Raw genomic sequence first — 18,527 nt, 5'->3', positions numbered from 1 at the left:
AGATCTGGGTTTTGAAACATTTGATTAGTGAGTGAGTACTTGTAAGAAATACTCAAGCTTTGTACATGAAATGAGTAAAAGTAAACATTCAACGTGTGCCGTTATTACAAATCATTTTCTTTTAGACAAAGAAATTATATTTTTCTTTCTTTTATTAAATCTTTAAAAATATTTTAAAGCAAGAATTTTGACGCTGATATATATATATATATATATATTTTAGCTTATTCAAAAGCAGTGTACAAGCTTTAACACAGTATTTCTCAAAAAATGGTTATAAAAAAGTATGTTTAAGAACACATTTTAAAGCTGTGGTATCGTGACTAGACCGAAATAATTCAAATATTGTCCAGCCCTTAAATATAAAAAAATTATAAATTTGTATTTTTACAAAATACAGAAGTAGTAGCGTACACAGACTAATATTATGAACAAAAGCGATGACATTGAAATATTACTGCACAACAGAGAGATCAGTAGGCAGTCAGCCCTGCTGCCAAGCACTAATTATAATATTTATATTATTACACCTGATAAACGAAGTGTCATTTTCAAGAGAGACCTGGTCAAGAAAGATTAGGAAATCGTTTGTATACAAAAAATGACTATCAATAAAATCCAGCTACCACATGAGAAAGCGCAGAATTAAAGCGGTAAAATAATGTAAAATGGCAAAAAGGTGAAATCGAATCAATCTGTTGAGGTACCCCTCAGACGTTCATAATTATTCAATCTTTTTAAAAAGGGGACGGATTTCTTTATTGTGAGGCATCCAGCTCTTACATGTCATAATGAAAGATAAAATGAGCGAGGGCTGTGAGGTCGCAAAACACAAATCGCATTAAACTATTTGTGGACGGACGAGCGAAGAAGACACAGCGGCCGCACCAGTCAAAAGTAGAGCCTCTCAAACCTGAAACGTTCAGAATTTAACATCCAACCCGACTCCACGTTTTGTCGTCTCTTCCGCTAAAATTCTGTCCACTTTGTCCCATACGGGTTCTATGAAAGTAATAACGTGGCTCTACACTGTGCAAGCCACAGCCGAAGTCTGATTTGTCCTTAACATCATTCTCAATTTTTTTTTTAAATAACCCACGAAACAAAGTCCTCATGAAACGATTATATCTATCGATAAACACTATGAAGGTTAATTGCATGAGATTACAAATGGTAAAACTTTCCCCAATTGTGTCTTCTCATAGTTGAATGGTCACCAGTGCAGTCACAGACGCACACAAGGATCTCGCAGAATGTCTTGAATTCGCCGCCCTTTCTCAAAATGACTGCAGACTGACTTTTTGTCATTGCACGACGGGTCCAGTGTTGCCGTATTAAAAAACTTTTTCGTTCAGCGACGACAAATTTGTGGCAATGACATTTTTGATTTAAATTGAACTACCGTACTGAAACCCCTTGACCTTGGTCCATCATTTTTATTGAAATCTACATGATTTGCAACATAAATTTTTGACTGCAATTAATTTATGATTACCACATTATGTCAACTGCCATACGTGTATAATATGTATAATAATACGTTTGTATGTATGTATAATAAGTAATATAACTAAGTGTCTACATTCAAGTTTCTAAAAAGAGATCAGATTGGAACACATGGTTCCAGGAACTTACTGCTGATTATGGATGCTGCAGAATCAAATTAAATTATAAGCAAAACAAAGTGGTCAATTTGGGTTCGTTTTTTTTTTGATCCGATATGTTGATTTTCCGCTTAAGTAGGCTAAAATAAAACCATGACGCTGCACATAAAGGTTGTCATTGTTGAACAAGCTTGAACATAAATATCGTCTCATTTCATTTTGTCATCTTCGGTGTGCAGGTCACTAGTTCACAGGGAGATAAGGGAAGAGAAAGGGCTCTTATTTTTTCCAGGCTGCACTCTATATATCCTAAGAGTTGCAATAGGTGGACTTTCCCTTGCATGGATCTCAAGTCATTTCATAAATAAAGCAATTTTCAAATTCAAACTGGGATTCACAAAGGCATTCAAAATGTGCAGAGTGCACAGTCCACCAAGTTCCCAACGTCATCCTAAATGCATAACAGAAAATAAGTACATAACATGTATATATACACACTCTCGTCGCACTTTATTAGGAAACCTGTACACCTACTTATTCGTGCAATTCATCTAATCAGCCAATCGTGTGGCAGCAGTGCAATGGATAAAATCATGCCGATACAGGTCAGCAGCATCAGTTAATGTTCACATCAACCATCCCAATGAGGGAAAAAGTGTGATCTCAGTGTTTTTTGACCGTGGCGTCATTGTTGCAAAGGGAGTGGATGAGTCAGTGAGCGTTTGTCTTACCAGAGCCTGGCAGCCACGGTCAGGAAGGTGGATGTGGTCCGTCCTGCGAGACACGCGTCCCTGAGAGCAGCTTGTGGAGCCAATGAATTTATAGTCCTCACCGCCTGGCGCCTGCAGGACGAGGGGCGGGGTGAGGAGCGGTCTGGGTCTGGGCTTAGCCACATCAGGGCACGACAGGTGCAATCATCATCATCACACACACACACACACACACACACACACACACACACACACACACACACACACACACGCAGCCGCGCTCACACGCACGCACGCAAACGCGAACGCACGCACACACACGCGCACACGCACGCAGGCACACACGCACGCAGGCACACACACACACACACACACACACACACACACACACACACACACACACACACACAGCAAGCACTGCCTCAAAGAGCTGCAGGCTCGGTCAAGTAGGCTCATTAGACCAAAGTGGGCTTTTGGTGTCTGATTGTAAAACCAGAAATTGTAACGCACTGAGGAAAACAACAACAATGGATTGGTGTCGCTGGATCAACTTGATTAACAAAAATGTTTCACATTTTTTTAAGCCTATACATATTTCTTTAGGTTATTTGACTTAAAATACACCCTGGTTTAGTTTTACGAATTGAAGCAATTTGGAACCAATGTCCCATTTTTCTCAGTGCATGTCTGAAAAATGAATATGTTGAACAAGATATTGAATGTAAAAATAAACATGTAAAGACATGTCCGTGTCAAGACCATTATGATCACCTATTATGATCCGAAGGTGTGGGGTGGGCTTAGGACTTGGAAAATAAATGTCAAAATCGATGCAGAGGTTTGACTTCGGGATGTATCTACACAAGCCAACCTGAGCTAAGTCGAAGTACAACAGACAGCTAAAGTCGGTATGTGTTTGAAAAAAGAATGTCACAAATTACAAAGTAGACAGTTTACTTCAAATAAAGAAAGAACTTGGAGAAGCTGTAGAAAAAGAGCCACTGGTAAATGTGTCCCGACGTGCACTTAATGGAAGGTGTATTCATGATTAAAAGGAAGCAGAAAAGAAAGCTGCCTTCATCCACTTAGGTCACACCGGGGCCTTTATGCAACCAACCTTGTGATATTTGAGCAGTTTACATTTAAGTTTGGCGAACTAACCTCGAGTATACTGGCACCTGTACACTACAAAGAAAGACCGAATTGCTTCAAAGCGCTGTCTTTTTGCTTAAGAAGTGCTGTTTTGCTGCGAGTATACTGGCACCACTTTTCTCACCCTGCAATTGTAAATGTCTGTTCAATAAGTTTTGATTGTTATTGTTGCTTTATTATCAGCAATATTGTGCCCGGCTTTTAACGCCAGTGCAAACTGGTGTCCAAACGTTGGGTATAAATGCCAGCCTTGGCAGAACTGACACAGGGGTAAGTAAGGGAGTGTCTACTTCTCAAAAACAAAGGACACGACGGTGGTTTGCAGAAAACCCGTGGGTGTGTTTATCGGAAGGAAACATGAAAGTAAGAATTAAAGAGATAACTCAAATAAGGAAGGCACGTGTCCAGTTAAGGATACTCTAGTCCCTGGACTGGTCTTCACAGCGGTCTATCAGTCCTCTGGCTCATTTCCTGGAAGGAAATGGTGTCTGGATTGCATGCATGCTCAGAGGGGGAACAGGGTAACAGATCATCTTCGTACTGCACGAGGGAGCTACCCTCGGGTGGAACAAAGAGCTCTAGATCACTGTGCCAGTGCTGCAGAGAAAACCGCGGATGATTTGACAAAGCCTTGTGGCGTAACCGCCCGCGTCCGCTTTTTTTCCTTTAAATGTAAAGGCAAACCAAAGCTGTGACTCTGGTGCCACAGGGATGACGGGAAGGAGTTTGTCCCCCTGTGAACCGCGCAGCGTTAGAAGGTAGTGGCAGTGGTCACAAAATGGTGACTGGATGGGGAACTCAATGGCAAAAATTGCATTAACCATTCACAAATCGTGAACAAAGCGCCAGACGTCGGCTGCTTTTCTGACGGGTAGAATAGGAGTATCGCATGGAGAGTCTTAGCATGGGACAATAGCTCCTTTTGATACCAATCTCATGAATAGGCGATATATCCTCAACTGCTTCCCGACTCAAAGGGTATTTCTTGGGCCTTATAGGGTCTGTATGTAATGCTTTCTGCTTGTACCACCAGAGGGCGCATGCCTTTAAGCATTGCCCAAATCATACTTCCCTTCTGCCCACCGATGTTGATGATGTCAGAGTTAGGCTCCAACACAGGGAAGACCGTCTGTGGCTCTACACTATGAGGCTGTCGGCCCACCGGGCGTATTGCAGAGAAAGGAACATACGTAACCTGCATAGGAGATAAAACATTTCACCCACCCGGGGTGGTTATCCAATCATTAATAGCACATCACGTAGCCAAGGGCCAATATCCTCCCGGGTGGCATCGAGTGACTTAGAGATGGAGACATGTGGTGTTGAATGTAGTACAGAAAAGCAAGACAGCCGTGCAGCTGTTAACCTAACCCTAAATAGATGTTTCCCAAATGCAACATTTCGGAGGCTCCTGTGAACCGTCCGTGTTCGAAAGTTGAGTTGGCATTTATAGTGAATAGTACCACATTTGTATAGTTGCACCTCCTGAGGTTAGGCGACCACACGTCCGGTTAGCATCGGCCCTTTGTGTTGCAGAGTTAAAAGGCATCTCCTCACAGCTTCGGAGCTTTTTTGAAATATCATGTCCAATACCGCAGCCGATTCGATACATAAGTGTGGTTCGATGTCGCACTTGCTCACAGAAACGATCACAGCCCTCGCCTGGGAGCACCAGATCACTTTAATTTCCTCAAGTGTCCATGAACCATACACAAACACTCCTGGTATAGGTGCTCTTGCAGCGCTGTCTGGGTTCAGGAATGCAACCATGGGCAACTGGTGGACCTCGGGCATGGAAGCGGAATAGACCACGCCGGTTCTGGTGTGTGAGGGACAGGACAGTTGCCATGGAACCCAGCCGCGAGCTTCCTCCTGCCATCGCTGGTTCAGTGCTGGTCGAAGGGGACTGTGTCAGAGGAGGCAGGTAGAGAGACTGTGGTGCGGAGGGAGGGTGGGGCCGATGCAGGGTGTCGTTCATTTCTGATTTCCTCTGTTCCAACTTGTCTGCTTATTTGTAAAAAAAAAAAAAAGGCCACACTGAATGTATTTTTAATGGGAAAGTCTCCATCTGTCAGTTCAGTTTAGTTTCGCTGCCACTGATCCCCATTGTTAGAGGTTTTGGCAGAGAAACTCAAGAAAACATGTCGTTATTCACTCAACCTCAACCTCAATGTGTCCGTGTAAGTCTTCTGAGCGTGCGTTTTAAAACATTTACGTGCATGTATGAACGCGTGACGGAAGCGTGTAATCGCTTGTGTTTGAATGCATGTGTGTGCATATGTTCCCTTTCTATCTAGACTGAAATAAAGATGGGAACCGAGCGGTCAGAACTCCAGTACAGTGAAACCTGACTTAGTAAACCAGGATTAGTTGACAACACAGTATCCGATCCTAACTAAATGTTAATTTTTTTTTTTTTTTTTTTTTAATCTTTTTTTGTCCGAATCCAGTCCCACATCAACAATTTGTCTTAGCGAAAAATTAGTCTCGTATTAATTAATCTGTTTTTATTTCCTTATGATTTTGTACAATTTATTTTCCAACTTCCTATTACTGTTTTATTTATCATGACTACCTTATTTATTTTTTTTCTCCTTTATCTGTTAGACTGAGCTCATTACAAAGCACTTATCCGACAACTATTTTGCAAATCCCAGCGCTACCTATGCGACTCTCCCGGAGAACAGCGATCTAGATCTTCCGGGTCCCGGACCCCTGGACTCACAGAGACCATCAATAATCGCGTTTTATGAATAATGCAACTATTTTGTATGTCCCAGAGTTACCTCAAGCGGTTGAACATCTGCCTCACACGGATAGCGCTCTTGAGATTTTAGCACACAGCAATAGGCTTTTCCGACTCCTAGAGTTAGTTTAAATCATATTAGTTGAATTCTCACCTGATTCGTTGTCATAGCGTTGTTCTCGGCCGCAGGTCCTCCGTGAGGCGGGCCTCTCAGGGGTTTGGTACAGAGAGAATCTCCCCGAATTCCTATGAATCGCAGTCGGCGGTTAACCCCCGGATTCCTGCGGAGACGCTGGAGAAGTTTGCCAGTTTGCCGTCCTGTTCGTGACGTCAAATTGTGGTGGAAATTCACTTTTACTACTTTAATAAAGGAACCTTCAATCTCAGCGAGAGTACAAGTGAGATTAACTTTATTGAGCTGCAGAGGACATCACCACGTACTCACGCGGGAACTCCATAAGATGTTCCAACAAGAGATAACAGAGAGGCAGGGTTATACCAGTCTTATTTACCTTTATCTGAACCGTTCACATAACCATTACCTTGCCCCATATCTCTGGACAGGGTCCGAAAGGAGGACATCCCAAGGACCATTGCCTTGCACCATATAGAATACTAAGAATATAGATACTAAGCTCTTTCGTAGGATGAAGTCATCCAGACGCAGGTCATAAACCCCCGTTAACATTCCAGGTTGTAAACACACACACACATATCCAGTGAGAGCTTTACCTCGGGACACCTCACTCACTCACACTCACACACACACACACACACACACACACAGGTCTGGGTCTGGGCTTAGCCGCATCAGGGCATGACAGGCGCAATCATCATCGCGCACCCGCACACACACACACACACACACACACACACACACACACACACAGAGTCCGATAATATAGTATAGATGCATACGATTCTAGATATACCTAGTAACACTTTGAAATTTTACGTCACACTTCTACAGTAGGTGTGGGGCTCAAATACAGGCGGGCAGCGGGGTGAGAGGTCAGGTGAGGACCCATTGTGCCACACAAGGCACTGACCAACTGCGACAAAGAGGAACAGTTTTTGAAATGCAGATTGCGTCTTTCAATGTATTCACCCTTGATACAAATTACAATTTCTTTCTTCGGATACATAATACATAATACATAACATATTTAAAACACAAATAAAATATTCAATAGCAACTCAAAAACAAACAGCTTCAGGGCAACTTGCTTCAAATTGTTAAAGTATGGTGAAAATTTACAATTATCTTTAACGGTTCACTGGTTATAAACCACATTATGCACTTGGAAAGATGCTGGCACTCTTTTGAGGCAATCTCCACCGCACTGCCTTATCCCAGTCTACCTAATTTATTGTGAGTCATTTTGAAGTGTTTATAGACGACCCTGCCATAGGGTGGCAAGGAGAAACAAAAGGTAAGATTCACAGTAAATTAGGTGCCACGGCCACTGGAGAGACCTCTCCGGTGCGTTAAAGATCTGAGCTGCCTTCTTCGGCTCATGGCAGGCCAGAAACCAATTTAATAGGAAAATACTGCCACCTGCTCTACCAGAATGGTACAGACTCAGTCAAGTGTTGAACCTTAAGGTCGGTTCACTGTTGGATTGGTTGAATTTTCCATTTTGAATAGTTGCGGCCAAACGACCACAAACATCAATGGTCAAACAAGGACCTTGTCTAATATCACATCAACTCAACATCTTATCGTTATGTTTGCTATCTGGGAATGGTTTCCAGCCGTGGAGACTGGAAGGAGTTACCAAATATGGCTGATAAACACAAAATCTTTGGTTTAATGTTCATTTTTCAATGCTGACTTAAAAGCAATTATTTTAAACATATTAAATTTGTTGCTTTATTGACTCTAGTACCTTCTTCTAACCGTTTAAGCTTCCCCACCAAAAATGTGAATAATAAAACAGATATGCTCTTTTCCCCTCCACTTTAATTTTTAGTATATTCAGTTTTATATACAAGTCTCACAGGGAAACAATCACAATAAATTGGGACTGCAAGCACAGTACGTCTAGATGACTGCGTTCAAACAGTCACATTCTGGCTCAAGGAACAGGTCCATAACTCCAGCGTGTGTACAATATACAGGTTAAAATACAGCAATAAAATAATATGGAAGCATTTCGAGCAGTAAGTGTAGTGTGACGGGAAAGAAAGTCTGAATTATGGTTCCATTCTTTGCGGGACTGAGGAAAAACATATTTACATGAGGTTTACTGATGATATTCAAAGAAAACTAATGACAAGATATCTAGGAAACGTCCATAAATTCATCGTTACATAGGTTACATATGTTACATAATTAAGTGCCCAGCTTCTTAAAACAAGAACATACCGAGAGTGAGCGCTTACAAAGGAGATATACAGAGGACTGTTACCTTAAGAACAGAGAACATGGTATTTGCTGCCCTTTCAAAAGAATGGATATCCTCATTTTAGTCACAGACAAACATTCAAAAGTCAGATATGGCTATGCAAGTGTTTCCTTTTACGTTTTGAGTGCCTACCAAAGTGATTAGAATAAATGTAATTGATAAAAAGAGCATTTTCTGATTGGTTAGAACACCGAAGTACATGCACAATGAGAATGTAGTGGTGCAGGTGAGCTTCACACTACATGTTTAAACCAGAGGAATACTATTGAGTGCAAAGACTTTGTGAGTATTTTGGTATGGAAGATACCTCAAGGCCTTGTAATTCACTAAGTTGAAAACATTAAACATTAGAAAATACCATTGCCCTGCATATATTCAGAAAAATTATATAGTATATAACTATTTAAGCACATATAAGCAAAACATTATTGTACCCACGTATGTTTATAGCACACTTAACGAAACTTTGGATCAGTAGATATTTTTCCTGGTAAAATAAAAAGATGCAGTTTAAAAAAAAAAAATTGTCCATCAACGTGTCATTCATTGTGCTAAAATGTCCAAATGGCATCATCCGCTGGCTCGGCTCACATTCCACACAATTTTAGGATTATTTTCATTTCCAAACCAAGTTTGTGCAACAGGGAATAAAATAAAAATTCTATTTGTTCTCATTTTTCCCATACAAAACAAATAAATACATTATGTTTGTGAACTACTGGAGATGGACGTTTGTTAATAATGAGAAATTTGGAAAAACAAAAAGGGATTTGAATTCTGTAATGCAGACTAAAAAGGATAATAGACAACTTCGAGACACTGTGTACTGGATAGTACAGAGTGGTATGTTACAGTAATGTTTACTTATGGTGGGTTTCCATTACATGGTGCAGCCTCAACACTACTTTCTTTTGGTACCAGGAAACTGCTGTGATGTCATCCTTAACGCGACACACACAGGAACAATGGAGGATATCGAAGGGATGGTGTTCTTGATTCTCGGTATTTTGTTTCAGAAGAGGCTGAAGGCAGCAAGACAAGACTGGTGAGAGTTTGGGGAATCCTGCATCAGAGCTCAGACGCCTCGTGTCGCGCAATGACGGTTCTAGTGAGGATTCTCTCCGGCCAATCAGTAGTCTGCAGTGTTTTCATGTCACCTTTTGGTATCGCCTCAGCTCGCATAGGCCTTCGACGGAGTTGATAACCCAAAAAAACGTACCAGGTACTAGGTACCATCCACAACTTTTGCTCGATGGAAAACAAAACAAGGCGAGAAGAGTCGAGAGGAGTTCAGCCGGTACCATGCGCCAGAGAAGCCACTATACAGTATATGCCTGGTAAAGCCAATCCCAATATTAACAGCTATTATCACTGACTCGAGAGTGGTGCATGCCAAACTGAAAACCACAATGTGCTTACTGTGTGTACTGTTTGGACTTTATGGGCATTTAGAAAAACTGCCCGAAACTGAATCGGCTCATTGTATGGATTAGGTATTCCTTCATAAGGGAGGTAGCTTATTAAAACGTATCGTATTTTATTGAATCAAGTCAATTTCTAGATAGGTTTAGATAGGCAGCCATAATAATGAGAACTGGCCCAAGATAAAAGACTTGCAGACTTTACTTCAAAAGAAACGCATGAGGAAGCCGCTTTGGAATCACATGCTACTGACAATGCAAGCTTTCTCCAGGTTAACACGAATACGTTAAAAATCACGGATAAAGAATACCTCTCGAAAGAAAAAATAAAAGTACAATACCGTGGAAGAGGAGTAAAACCCTTGATGGTGTTGTTGGTGTCCAAATTGTTACAAATGATGATTGTCTATCTATCACACATTGGCCACCTGTTTCCTACCCAACAATACAAAGTATGAAAAGGACGTGTTCAAATGAAGTGCATAAATGCTTTTCTTTTCTCCCCATTTAACCAAGGTTAACACGTACCATACTCCCCTAAATAACTTGTATCCCTAAGGCATCGCTTGTGCTAGCATCCAGACGGGCACCATTATTGAAACACTTATTGCACATTTAAGGTCGGTCCACGGACCGGCCCTTCCTGCAGACACCCTGCCCTTTACGCCCAGCGACCGCTGGACACAAAGTTTCGGCTGAAGGAGAAGCTAGTTTCCGTGCTCTTCTGTTTTCCCCAGGCACCGAAAGGCACCACGATAATTGTACTGTTGTCTTCTGAGCCGTACTGGAGAGCCTGTGCAAGAGAAGATACATATATATACATATATATATATATATATATGGACAGGTTTATATGGTGCCTCTGCTATAATGTCCACTGCACGAGCAGGCTGACCGGGCTACTGCGAGTTCTTCCATTCTGAGAGAAGGGAGGAGTATACATCCTTCTGCTGTATACCTCCACCTTTTGTTGCTACTTTTTCTGTCTATTCCGCAAAGGGAGACTTTGGTGCGTTGCACTCTATGCAAGGAACCCTAACCCTCTATGCAAGGAACGCACAAATGAGACAAGACAAGCTGCTTGTTTACATAACGTACGCAGGTTCACTGGATCCTTTTAGCCCTGTCTGAGGTAACAGGCAGGTTAACAGGCGGGTCACTAGTTGGGACCCGAATCTAATCTGGTAGGATATTGGTGCATACACACATTGTAAAAATAATAATTTTTTTAGAATGAATTATATGATTTACTTTTACAATCATTCTGATTATAGCCAATGAAATATGACTGGCTTTGACTGTTTGTGTTGTTGATTGCCAAAGCCCTACCTGGTCAGATATCCTCTGGGCCGCCTCCTTAGGGTCATGGCACTGGTTGATGACGTCACAGATCTCTTGGCTGTTCATGATAAAGTTGATGCCGTCTGTTGTCAGGGCCAGAAAAGAATCATGGACGTGATGCAGCTGAAAAGACGGAAAGATATCGTGAAACAAATTCTCATATTCTCATGTCAAACACACATTCGTTCCTCTGATCCTCTGAATATATATATTTTATATTTTTGTATAGGGCCTTGTGAGAGTTATAAATCCAGTATGAAAAAAAACCAAATCTACTAGTGATTCTGCTTTTGCTCCTAATTGAATGTTAAATTGGAATCCCAGTTAATTCTAGAAAGCCTTTGGAGACATTTGTGTCAAAAGTATCTGTTTCTATTTCCTCTTTCATTCTGTAAACTCGTACAAAATATTACATAAAGTATCTTCAAATGTTTGTCTTCTAGTTCATATCTATGACATTCCTTATGAAAGGAACTCTTGATAAAGTACTTTTAAGAGCATTATACACGTACAGAAATCCTTTTCGTCTCAGGCTCAGCGATCACGCCCATGTTCTTCAGGTCAAAGTCTCCGATGCTGCGGGTCATGGCCAACCTCCCGTTGACATTGGCCTGCCCCAGACTGTTCCATGTCACAACGCCTCCGCTCTTCTTTATCCTGATGTGGGACAGAGAGGGGAAAAAGTAGAGTACTTCAAGATATATTGAGAGCTTTTCAAGGTATTTTTTCTTCTTCATGTTATAGTATAGTGTCAGGCTACAGTACAGTTATACATAGTTGTAGGATGTGTCCGGATCGGCACTGCTACAGAATCACCCCAAAGGTTTTTCCTCTGCTGTTCAAAGCTTAAATAACACACAAAGCATTCACATTTTAACAAACCACATAAATGGTGGAAGATGGAAGATATGCATTTTATACCATCTATATCAACTATACAAAACTACTAAAGAACATTTATAAGAAAATAGACAGTTTTATCCACTTTTATATCTTGTGGATACAACTGAATACATTAATTCATATACAGTGGTACGTTGACTTACGAGTTTAATTTGTTCCGTGAGAGCTCGTAATTCAATCTGCTCGTATAGCAAATCAATTTTCCCCATCAAAATTAATTGAAATGCCATTAATTCGTTCCAGCCCCCCAAACAACACCCCAATTTTTTTTGTTACGTGTTTTTAAATAAGAAAAATGTATTTATAAATAACAAATATTGTATAAAAAGATAATAAAACATAATAAAAGAGAATGTGTAGATCATTTTTGCCTTCTCGCAGATGATGCCCTCCGTCACCTCCTCCTGCGAGCTGCTTCTCCATCAACCACACCAACAGCAGATTCTCCATCTTTTCTTGGACAGCGGTCCGCAGCTCAGACATTATTTTAACGCCCTTGGCTGGCGTTATACCCTTTATCGTCTCCTTCTGCTTCAGAATGGTACATATCGTAGAAGTAAAACCACGGCAGTTCCATCACACGCACACCTCGCTCATGTTTTTCTATTATTTTGCGCTTTAAGTCAATGGACATCATCCGCTTCTTATTCTCAGCACTTACTTTTTTCGAGGAAAAAAATAACTAACTAGTTAATAAAATAACTGCACAAAAAGCACAAATCCCGAGGCACCAAACACAAAAGTGATGCTTCCACGCTCAGGTAACCACGTGAAGTGAAGGAGTGAAGACGCGGGATGGTGGCCGCATTCGCTCGCCACGCCCAGCAGCGGCGGCACCTGAAGCTCGCTCCTCCTAACTCTCATTTTTGCTCGCAAATCAATACAAGAAAATCGACGGAACGACGGCTCGTAACTCGGAAAACTCGTACGTTAGTGTGCTCGTAACTCAAGGTACCACTGTATATTGGTTTTCGGTTCTCATGTATTAAGGGCTTAACAAACTTTTCAATAAAACATTTCAATGTTCTAAAATGTGTTTTGTACGTGATATTCTTGATACAGAGATGATATGGACAGTCTTATCATCAACATATCTTATTTCAGACCAATTTAGTTTAAAAAAAACCAAACAGTTGAACTTGCCAAACAATTTAGGACTTTTCATATGAAACGACTCAAATGTCATGACGATTATGTTTATACCTCTCTTTCTCGTCCTTCCTCTCTGGATGGTGGTCGACAGTGAGCTTTAGGGCCTTGCCTTTGCGGCAGAGCATGACACGGCTGTCGCCCACGCTGGCCACCACCAGCTCGATGCCGTCCCGCAGCAGCGCAACCGTGGCAGTGGATCCCGCATTGATTCCAGACGCTACAGAGACATTAGGGTGAGGCTTAAACACGGCACGCCGGGAAAATGCACACAGAATTCACAGTGATGTGTTGAAATTCACTCTTAATGAGGTCATCCTTGTGTCTCACAACCACACACACACACACACACACACACACACACACACACACACACACACACACACACACACACACACACACACACACACACACACACACACACACACACACACAACAAGGTAACACAAGTGGAGAGTTACAGATAGGAGGAAATCTGCAGAAGAGACAGTCACACATGCAGGTCAAAGCTGTTTTGGCACACGCTGAGTACGAGAGCAAATTAAACCATAATATGCAAACCTAGACTTGAGTGAAATTATCGCTGCCAGCCAAAGCACATTACATGTCGTGACAGTCTCTCATTACGTAGTGCCACATAACTCATTTCAATGTATGTCTTGGCTTTTGGACTCCAACCTTTGGCTCGTGAAAAGTCCCCGATGAAAAGCTGTGATGAGTTAATGACTCCAAAGTAAATGATGGAACTTTAATAGTACATACTGCAATAGTAGGCAAAGAGCAGTGCCGCCGGTGACAAATACTGAGTGCTAGTTTATACTGTGAAACCCAACATCACTTAATGTTACTTGACTTAAATTAAGGCTCTAATGTGTTTAAGAGCAGTATGTTTTTAAAAGTCAGAAAGCAAATTTATGAGCCAACATCGAAGAGCTCTCATCGTTCAATGAAGCAATGTACTTTTTAATAAGGGGAAATGTGGAATCATGAATTAACACATTTACACAAAAAAATGAATGCTTAGATTATCGTATACATAACAAATCTCTTGGAACAACTGAAGGAGTTATTCTCCGGTCATCATTACTTATCATCGCTTATGTTAACACCTGTCCCCATATTACTCGACAAGGTCAGGTAATTTAATACAGAAACAAATGATTTCATTTCATTCAATTGAATCGGGAATAAATCATTTGAGGCACAATTTGTCCAATACTATCGTAACACCTGCTACTTGAGAACACTGACATCTTTAATCCAATGATTCAGATTTTTTAATCTCTCCACTCCAGGATGAGACCAATGCATCTTGATTTAAATCGTATTTATGATTCACAAATAAATGAATCTAAAAACTTGGGTTGATTTGCTTCCGCTTAAGGGCCTCGTAATCGGGATAGTTAATCCCGATATAAATCCATTGTGTTACTTAAGCATGAAGCAATGCCAAGTCAATATGTAAAAACTTTACTGGCAACTCTTTCAAGTGTTAATGCAGATCTTTGTAAAAGCTTTGGAACACAATTATCTCAACGTTAAATACATTCCACCATTTTACTGATCCCCAATTATTTGTGTCCCTGTAAGAGAGAGTGCATTTCGATTTTAAAGGCTTTGTTTTGCCGCATAGTTATATATTTTTCCACATTGAATAAGTCGGTCAGTCACTAATATACTAAAAATATTGCAAATGACAATGATGAAGCGCCGTATTACAAGCATCTCAGCATACACTTTGTCAGAGATAAAGTAGAGAGAGAGGAGCGAGAGAAAGAAAAGGAACCTTCCAGTAGTCCAGGATATAGAACCCGCTGGACTCTCCTTCAATATCTAGCCCCTCGCCATCCACAATGGTGCCAAGGGCCTCCAGCTCTTAGCTGGGTCAGCAGCTGCCATAGATAACATGCATACACACACACACAGGCATATTGGGACATTTCACACAGCGTGGCCTATGTAGCGCCACATAATAGGTATCCTATCTTATAGGTCAATCAAGCTTCTAGGTTATGAGAAAATACGGACAACAAGAAAAGTCTAAATGAGTGGAAATAATCTACATGACAGGGAAAGGGACAAGGATGTCTTCTAGACCTCATTTATCATGAGAACATGTTCACAGGTTCAACGGAAAATTAGCGTGAAAAATCCATTTCAATACCAGCGTTAAAAAGTGCTTTTAAGTATGAGGTGTATTTGATATGACGTGCAGCATTTCAGACAATGAACTATGCGTGTTTGTTCTATTTAGGGCTGGTTTCGTTTTTTGGTACAACAATGATATAAACAATGATAATTGCATCACTATCCTTAAAGTAGCATTGACTAGTCTAGACGCTAGAAAATAAAACAAATCACCAAATCTACAAATACATTTTGTTTTGGACAAAATCCAAACACCAAAATACATAACACCCCACCCCCCACCCACCAAACAAAAAACCCACATTGTCAGTCCATATACTATGTTCATCTACATGTGACATAAAAAAAAAACCTACCATTTGGAGAACAGTTCAAATGCTGTCTGAGAGCTTTGTCTACTTGAAGGAAGGCTCTTGTTAAAACTAATTCCAGATTGTTCTCCTCTGTCACAAGGTCCCTGGATGACAAGCAACAAAACATCAGGTCAAGATCAGATGGATCAAACTCACCGGCAGGAGAACACAGCCCTTGTTCTCGTCTTTTAGACATAAATAAATGGCACTCAGTCTCGACAGCCATTCAACAACTTTCCATTCAAACAACTATTAGAATGTGTGATCGTATGACTTAATGTTTACTATCTTAGGTTACCTATCGATACATCATCACACAACATTATCCTTACTTGATGTACTTTTCCATATACTTGTCACAAAAATCTGCTGCTTCTGGCCCGCCGTGACCGTCAAAGACGGCAAAGTAAAGGATGTTGTCGGTCATCTGGGAAACCTGGAAGCGGTCCTCGTTCTCCTTGCGCTGACCGATGAGCGAGGCGCAGCCCACCCTGGACAGGCTGACCTTCGGGATGGGCTTGCCATAGCGAATGCTGGACGGCATAAGGATGGGTTCGTCTATGCGGTTGTCCCAGATGCCGAAAGAGTCCCAGGTGGTGGGGCGGCCGCTGCTGTCTGGGTCAAAGCGCGTGTTGCTGGGCCGCAGGCCCGACTTGTGGAGATATCTCCGGAAAAGAGTGAACTGGAGGCGGTTGTCCCGATGGAGCTGAGGCGGGGCGATGGCACTCTGTAGGAGAAAGCTGCAGCCCATTGGAGGTCCACAGCACCTGGCCAGGCGCACAAGACAGGCCGCTGACATCACCCTGACAGCGGAGCGCGGGAGGACTCAAAGGGGGGAGACGCCCGCTTTCCAAACGCTGGGAAAAGGTTGAACAATAAGAGAGACAGTCGGATCTTACTACACTTTGCGAAGAAGAGTCCTCCTTTCATGCGCACACAGACATCACAAGGCTGAAGCGTTGGGCGAGTTTTAGAAATTGTCACAGCTAAGGGCTGTAAGACATGCACGACAAATAGTTATTTTTCCACGCCGTGATAGTATGTGGCAGTATTTGGATTTTCAAACGGAAATTCTATTCTTTTTCCTTAAACTATGATTCCATCGTAAAAAATATGACCATGCAAGACATCACGAATACGACGCAAGTATGTGGCCACAGCATAATGTCAATGAATTAATTAATTTATTAATTTGCGAAAATGATGTCGGGATCCAACCCAGTCCACGGTGCACGGAAACAAATCCACCTCAATCCACCTCAGTTGTTATTGACGAGACGCACACTGCAGCGGGCGTCTGGAGGAGCCATGTTTGTGCTGCTGCTGCTGCTGCTGCTGCACTGGGCACCGGGCGGCTCCGATCTGACTTGGAACTACGCCGCCTGTTCTGCATGACGCAACCCCTCGGCGGCGCGAGGTTCGACGAGTCGCTCGGTGGAACGAGTCGCTCGGTCTTCCGACTCTTCGTTCGTCACGATTCTTCCGGCGAACGAAGAACGGGCGTCACAAAGAATCGGAACGAAATGGTTCATTCGGATGGGCGGCGGGCCGACCCGTCGCACTGTCTCTCGCCCGGTGTCGTGCCGCGGCGACTCCCGGCCCTTTCCCGACGTTGTTCGCCACGAACGATCCGTCCGGGAGTCCCGCGTTTACAAGCCTTGTGACCGCAGCAACTTGAGCTAACAACCGTTAGCTCCTGGACAAGCCGCTTCGGTACAACCGTCGGTTTGAAGTCTCCTCGTCCCCAGTTCACAGCGGAGGTGTACGACGCGTTGTGCATACCGCTTAAAACGATGTGCGTTAAGAAACGGTTCAAGATCGGACATGGAATTGGACCGGTTCGCGACGCCACCGGTAGCTGTCATTAGCCGGAACGCTAGCCAGCCCGCGTTAGCGCCGCTCTGAAACAATTTGAATGGATCCGTCGCGTTTCTCGCGTCAAACTCGTACCTTTCACTTTCCGAAGCGGCTATTGCGCGGGGGGAGCGGGGCGGGGGTCACCCGATTTCTGGCCGTTTCTTTCGGTGAAGTCAGGGACATGAGGTGAAGCCCCGCCGCCCTTGCTCCAGTGTTATCAAACAAGGTCTGTGACGGTGCCAGGCGAGATGACGCGAAGGTCCCTGCCCCCTTGGTGTCCGGTCCACAACGCGCACGATTGGTCGAAGGGGATAACGACGTGGCCAGTGACGTAACACGTGTCTAGTTTCGCTGATATAATGTCATTTACTATTATTGTATACAACAATCGTAGGTTTCTCGGCATGTAATGAATAATCAACGCCACACGTGCCTGAAAATAAGTTTCTTTTGAGGAAAAACAAACCAATGACTATTTTAAGTTTCGTTTTGGCAGAAATGTACTGGTCTATTGCGTTTATTGCGCAGCGCCTCTCACCCGCGGTAGGGACGATGACGTAACGCGTCTCTAGTTTCACTGATATAATGTAATTTACTATTATTGTATACAACAATTTCCAACGCAATCGTAGGTTTCTCGGCATATAATGAATAATCAACGCCCCACGTGCCTGAAAATAAGTTTCTTTTTAGGAAAAGGAAACCAATGACTATTTTAAGTTTCGTTTTGGCAGA

At 42.4% G+C, this 18,527-nt stretch overlaps 1 protein-coding gene across 1 annotated transcript; it reads right to left on the bottom strand.

Moving 5' to 3' along the window:
• Positions 1-8,170: 8,170 nt before the first annotated feature.
• ppm1kb (protein phosphatase, Mg2+/Mn2+ dependent 1Kb) lies at positions 8,171-17,989 on the bottom strand. Its single transcript, XM_079999814.1, has 7 exons — positions 17,886-17,989; positions 16,268-16,792; positions 15,939-16,039; positions 13,489-13,654; positions 11,895-12,039; positions 11,371-11,505; positions 8,171-10,834 (listed from the first exon to the last, which is right to left on the bottom strand). Exons 2-7 carry the CDS (start codon positions 16,732-16,734, stop codon positions 10,703-10,705), a joined length of 1,146 nt encoding a protein of 381 aa, XP_079855940.1. The 5' UTR covers positions 16,735-16,792; positions 17,886-17,989; the 3' UTR covers positions 8,171-10,702.
• Between the last annotated feature and the right edge of the window lie 538 nt (positions 17,990-18,527).

Source organism: Zeus faber (assembly GCF_960531495.2).
Source record: "Zeus faber genome assembly, chromosome: 4".
In the NCBI taxonomy this organism is placed as follows: domain Eukaryota; kingdom Metazoa; phylum Chordata; class Actinopteri; order Zeiformes; family Zeidae; genus Zeus; species Zeus faber.
Note: the sequence above shows the minus strand (reverse complement) of the source record. Positions and strands in the feature narration are given on the sequence as shown.